The following is a 6,678-nucleotide window of genomic DNA, read 5'->3' on the forward strand; positions in this document are numbered from 1 at the left end:
GGAAGTAGATTGCCCAGTCTTCCTTCCGAGGAACAGCTGGTTGATTTGAACAGCCAGCCTTCTGGTTAGCAGTCAAATGCCTTAAGCACTATGCCACCAGAGCTCCCTGATGGCTAACGATCATGAGCATTTCTTCGTGTATTTGCTGGCTGCCTGAATATTCTCTTTGATGAAGTGTGTATTCATGTCTTCCACTCATTTTTTAATTGGACTGTTAATCTGTTTGTTGTTTAGGTCTACATTATTCTTTAGTATTATATAGTATTCCATTGTGTGTATGTACCACAGATTGATTATCCATTCTTCTGTTGGTGGGCATGTAGGTTTCTTCTATCTTTTTGCTATTGTAAATAGTGCTGTGATGAACATGGCTGTGCATGTCTGTTCTTGTGCATTTACCATTCTTGACCATCATTATATTTTATTTATTGGATTTATTGTCTGTCTCCCCCATTATAACATTAGCTACATGAGAACAGGGACTTTGTTCATGGATGTATCCCCATCTCCTAGAACAGGGCCAGGCATATAATGACTTTCAATCAACATTTGTTTTATGGATGAATAAACAAATATGGGGGTGAAGTGAGTTCATACTGACCAGAGCAGAGAGTATAAGGTGGGAATCTTTTGAACATCATCCATACCCAGCTTCTTCCTGTTACTTTGACCTGGCACCCTGAACTCTGAACTTGACATGCCTGTGGGTCCACAGCATCCTCCTGCCACCCCTCACTTTTCTTACTTACCCTCCACTGAGGCTTCTTCTCTAGGTCCACATGACATAGTGCTGAAAGAGGAAGGCAGATATATGGGAAATCAGAGCTGACAACACAGCCTTAGCCAACCAAGGGCCACTCTCTCCAGCCATGGCCTGGACTCATTTGATACTACTGGCTTCAGGTTATTTTTCATCACTGCCCCCAAGGGAGTTTCTCTGTCTCCAACTCAGCCTCTGGACTCCAGCATCTCTCCATGTTTCCCTCTTCTTCAGGACTTCTTGTTCCTTTACTCACCCTAAACCTTTTCTGATAGCCTGGTAGGAGCTTGTGTTTTCAGTAAATCTTCATGGGGAGAAGGATCTGATTAGGGTGAAGAATGCATAGAAAATGGCATTAAATATTGAAAGGAGCCCTTCAAAATATTCACACTGTATTAGTTTAGCATCATGCATAGAAATGATGTGGTTTCTTGGTGGCTTCCTGGTTCCTCTATCAGAACAGGGTGGGGCAGCATGTAACAGGCATGTGGCTGTATCTGATGTCTCATGTTTCTCATTTGGCATACTTACGGGGCATATTGATTCTGAAATTTCTTTCTGGGGCCTAGGAGTATTCTTTGCCAAGTTGCAGTTATTAGAATGGCGATTTCCTCAGCCCACCAAAAGTCCAAGGTTGCAGTATTTTATAGGATTTGTTGGTTTTTAGCTAACAGTTTCTATGGAGATTTCCCTGCATCATGACTCCCACTTGACCAGTGCCCCTGTCCTGACCCCACATGTCCCAGGTAGATTCTGGTTACAAGAAAGATGACCTTGATATCTTCCCTGGCCTTGGAATTACTGAATGTTGGAACTAAAAGGAACCCATCTGATCCCATCATCCCAAATGCCACTTTACAGACTAATTGCTGCTGAATCATTTGAGACACTTGTTCAAAGTGCTGATCCCTGACTCCTGCCTGAGACTCTGATTCAGTAGGTCTGGGTTGGCCCAGGAATCTGCACTTTAACAAGCATTCCTAATGAATTTGATGTGTGACATGATTTAAGACCCACTGACCATTCCAGTACCTTAGCTAGTGAGGAAACTCAGGTCTCTGAGGGGTGAAAATTGCCCCCATGAGTGGGAAGCAGGCAGGGTGGTAATAGGATGTTAAAAGACACATCTGGAAACCAAGTTTTGATCCTAGCTCTGGCACTAACCATGTGTATCACTCTGAGACTATGACTCAGCCTAACCCTGGCTCTGAGATGTTCTCAAGGCTCCTTTTGGCTGTTCCACTATTCTCGGAGTCCCCGAAGTATATCCCCTCAAGAAGCCATGCAATGCTTTTTAGTACAAAAATGAACCTTCATTCATTTATCCATTCAGGAAACATTTTCTATTCATTTTCTACAGCCAGGTTTTGTGTTAAACACTTAGTTTAGTGATGAATTCAACAGAGTTTCAACAATTAAGGGGGGGGGGGGCCTAGCATTTGTTGAGTACCTACTATGTGCCAGGAACCATGCTAAAAGCCTTATGTACATAATTTGATTTAGACAGCACAAAGCCCTGTGAATTAGGCATTGCCCCCATGTTCCGATGGAAGAAATGCCTTCAGACAGGCTAAGACACTTCCTTTAAATCATTTATATACAAATAAGAGCAAACTTACACCTGCCTACTGTATTCCAGACACTGTTCTAAGCTCTTTACATATAGTGCCATATTCCATTGATTCTGTTACACTCATTTTCAATTCTCTGAAATCAGCAAGCATCAACAGTTGATGGTATTTCACCATTGTAGTTAGTGGAGCTTTTCCTTCATAGTGTAGTATAGCATAGTGATGTGCCTTACGATCAGTGGCATCTTAGATTTGATAAACTCCTGCCTGAAAGTAAGTGTCAGAGCTGGAACACACACTCAGGTCTGCCTGGCTCCAAGCACTTTCATGCTAATAGCATGGTGGGGAAGTAGACATGAGGGACAGAACTCAGGCATCTGATATAGCCATCTGCTATGCAGCAAGGCTACCCTGTCCCCAAAATCCTCACTGTCACTGAGTTCTCTGTCCTCCCCTGCCCTTTCTGGAAGGCATGGCTATGAGTAGCCAGGTCTCAAAAGGTGGCAAAAAGAAAGCTAACAAAGGACAGGAATGATAAACCATGAGTTGTATAGGTCAAGTTCCTGACCTAGGTGCAGCCCTCTCTTCCCTCTTGCCCCAGGGGTGGATAGGAATCAGAGAAGATCTCAGGGTGGGCCCCTGGTGTTTCCAGAGCTGGGTAATGACATTGTGGCTGCTCCCAGCAGGTGGCGTGGAACCTGTGGCCATCAGGCTGGTGAACGGCTCGGGCCCTCACGAGGGCCGTGTGGAAGTGTACCATGACCAGCTCTGGGGCACTGTGTGTGACGACGGCTGGGACAAGAAGGATGGGGATGTGGTATGCCGCATGCTGGGCTTCCGCGGTGTGGAAGAGGTGTACAGGACAGCTCGATTTGGGCAAGGTAAGGTACTTTGAAGGAAAAGAACTGGCTGAGCCATATGGAGAGGGCCCAAGAACCTTAGGGCTGAAGATCTTCATGGCCAACTGGCCTGATCTCCTTTCCAAAGCTTGACTGCCCTGGACAGCAGTCCTGCAATGCTGCCAAATGGTCACTGGCTTTTGCCTGAATACTTCCTGCAACAAGGAACTCACTACCCCCCAGGGAAAACAAGTCTGTCTTCAGAAATTTCTGCTTATTACAAAATTCCCTTCCCTGACTTGAAATCTTGTCTCCCTGTCAGTTTCCTCTATTGCCCCTAGTTCTGCTCCCAGTGTCTCAGGGAACATGTGTAATCCCTGTTCCACATGATTGCTGTTTAGGTCTTTGTAATCTGCTGTCTTACATCACTTGTTGTTACAACTTAGTGCTTAAAACCAAACTGACTGCCATCAAGTCAATTCCAACTCATAGCAACCCCTTTTAGGTTTCCAGGGTGGTAAATCTTTACGGAAGTAGATTGCCCAGTCTTCCTTCCACAGAGTGGCTGGTGGGTTTGAACCACCAACCTTCTGGTTAGCAGTCAAATGCCTTAGTCACTACACCACCAAAGCTTGTATAGCACTTATTGTATGCCAGGTTCTCTTCTAAACACCGTGATATATTAACCGATTTAATCCTTACAAAGCTCTGAAGTAGATACAGATATTATCTGAAGTAGATACAGATATTACCTTCATTTTCCAAATGAGAAAACAGGCACAGAAAGCTTGAGTAACTTTTCCAAAGTCACACAGCTAGAAAACAGTAGAGCCTAGATTCAGACCTAAGTAGACAGCTCTAGAAGTCCATCACCACTCTGCTGCTGGGCTATCCCTGACTCGCTGTGAGACTTTTAGTCTTCAGAGAAATAACTCTTTCATCTTGTCCTCATATAACAAGTTTTCAAAAACTTTCACTGTTTTGGTAGCTTTCCTTTCAATATGCTCAAACATGTCTACTTTCCTATAGCATGCTAGTTGGGAACAGACTTTGAGAAGTGGCACATACCCTCCCTGGATTGGCTGCTTATCTGAACTGTCCATTCCTTTCTTATTGAGAGGAAGATGGCTCTTCCCACTCCAGTCCCCTTTTGCTGCATCATGTCCCTCTCTCAGTCTATCTCTTCTCTATATGTTGGCATGCTTACTACCAACACCACCCAGACTGCTCCAGAGACGTGCACACAGATCATCAAACCAGTTGCTATTGAGTCAGTTATAACTCACAGCAACTCCATGTGTGTCAGAGTAGAACTGTCTCTATAGCATATTCAGTGGCTGAGTTTTCAGAAATATATCATCAGACTTTCTTCCAACATACCTCTGGGTAGACTCGAACTTCTAACATTTTAGTTAGCAGTTAAAGAAGGCATTAACCATTTGCACCACTCAGGGACACAGACCACAGGGAGCACTTATACTTTGAGGAGAAACCGATGATGACACACACTTAAAGCAATGGTCCCATGGACACTCCAAACCAACAACAACTCCTCCAAATCATAAGGAGCTCTGGTGGTGCAGTACCTGAAGCATTTGACTGTTAATCAGAAGGTTGGTGATTCAAACCCACCAGGTGCTGTGTGGGAGGAGGATGAGGCAATCTACTTCCATAAAGGTTTACTGCTTCAGAAACCCAATGGGGGTCGCTCTGAGTTGGAATCGACTTGATGGCAGTGAATTTGGTTTCACTTCTTCAAATTATGTAATAGTGTCCTGGCCCTTGGCTGTATGGTCTTGGTCATATTGCTTCTCCACTCTGGTTTTTGGTTTCCTCATCTGTAACTTGAAGGGGGTTGGTAGGCTCTCTTATGAACCTGGTCCCTCTGGAATTTAAGATGGTGCTGCTTACCTGCCAAGGGAACCCATGCTGAGTTCCGGTAAGATGGCGGAATAGGCAGAAAGACTGCACAGACCCTCTTCAACAAAGGGGAACCAATTAACACAGATAACAGAAGATAATCCTGGACCCCTGAGCTTTGACAGGAAGGATACAGAAGTGGACTAAACTCCAGCTAACAGAAGAATTTGCATGAAAATAACAAAAAAGGAGACATATGGAGCTGTGGTCTGGCAGCAAGCCTGATGGCACAGACAGCTTGGATATTGCCGAGTGGTGGTTGGACCTAAGAATTAACCTAAAAATCAGCCCTGCTAGCGAGGGACTGCACAGAGGACTGCTCTGGTGGAATAAAAGGGGAAGCAGAGAAGAGGAAGGCAAGCTGAGCTGTGGACTTTTGCCTGTCCAGAGGGCACAGCCATTTTTAATGTTTACAAGCAGCTTGACCATTTTGGATATTTAAAGTGATAGAATTCTCCCAGGTTCCAGGGACTTAAGAACAGGCTCCACTTGCTGGGAACCACAAAGCCATCCGGAACACATGGACTGCTAGAAAGGTGTGACATTCCCCTTGTTACTCTTATACCCCACACCCTCTTGGTGAACAGAGGAACAGCCATCCCTCACTCCTACCCACCGTCTAGGCTGGCAGGAATTCCATCCCAGTCTGTGTGTTTCCACAGAGCCTGGGTGCCCTGCCCTGCCCTATCCAGATTTATTTTTTCTTTTTTCTCTTTTTTTAGTTTGTTTCTCTTTGTCTATTTTAAAACTACTACTATTATTATTACTTTTGTCCTTTTTATTATCATTCTTTATTCTTCCCTTCCCAGGTTCTAGTTTTCTTTTTTTTTTTCTTTTCCCTGTTCCTGGTTCCAATTTTTTTTTCTTCTTTCTTGTGGGTAACCCTGTTTCTTGTTTTTCTTTTTGCATTTTTCCCATTTTTTTCTTCATTATTCTCCTTCTCTACTTTTTTCTCTTATTCCCCTCTCCCCAGATATTGCGGTGTTTTTTGTTTTGTTTTTGTTTTTTTCCCTTTTCTCTTTTTTGGTTCCTGTTCCTGTGTGATTATACAGTGTGTTTTTTTGTCCATTTACTTTTATTTTCTTAATGGTTATTCAATTGTTACTTTTGTCTAACTGAGTGGGAGACAGCAAAAGTCCCCATACGACATAACTACACCCACACCTCCTGTACCTTCACTTACTGAGTGAGAGTCATCAACTCCTTCTCCACCAACGGGCCTCCAATAAACAACCACCAAAAGAGCCTGAATCACCCTTGGCTGCTTTTCACAAAGAGTTAACAGAGACCTAAATACAACAACATCACAATGTCTCAGAGACAACAAACCATCACAGTCCACACAAAGAAGCAAGATAAAGTGGTAGAAACAAGGCAGCAGAATACAGACCCAGAACACATCCCTGAGGAAGCAGCAGCATTGGAACTCCCTGATAAGGAATTCAAAATAATTATATTTAGGTGTCTTCAAAGGACTGAGAGACAGATCAAGGAAAACAGACAAAACCCTAAAAGAATTTTGGAAGAAAATACAAAACAAAATGACAAAATAAATGAAAAATTAGAAATGATTCAAAATCTACAGATA

The 6,678-nt window shown here is 43.6% G+C and overlaps 1 protein-coding gene across 1 annotated transcript in view; it reads left to right on the forward strand.

The window, feature by feature from the left end:
• The window catches only part of SCARA5 (scavenger receptor class A member 5), a 180,692-nt gene that overhangs the window by 156,490 nt on the left and 17,524 nt on the right, over positions 1 to 6,678 (forward strand). Inside the window, exon 7 of the mRNA XM_007938729.2 lies at positions 3,018 to 3,212. Within this exon, the coding sequence (XP_007936920.1) occupies positions 3,018 to 3,212 (195 nt within the window). The remainder of the gene's footprint in view (positions 1 to 3,017; positions 3,213 to 6,678) is intronic.

The sequence above is a fragment of the Orycteropus afer genome, unplaced genomic scaffold (assembly GCF_000298275.1).
Source record: "Orycteropus afer afer isolate SDZICR_OR568_19922 unplaced genomic scaffold, OryAfe1.0 scaffold00053, whole genome shotgun sequence".
Classification (NCBI taxonomy): domain Eukaryota; kingdom Metazoa; phylum Chordata; class Mammalia; order Tubulidentata; family Orycteropodidae; genus Orycteropus; species Orycteropus afer.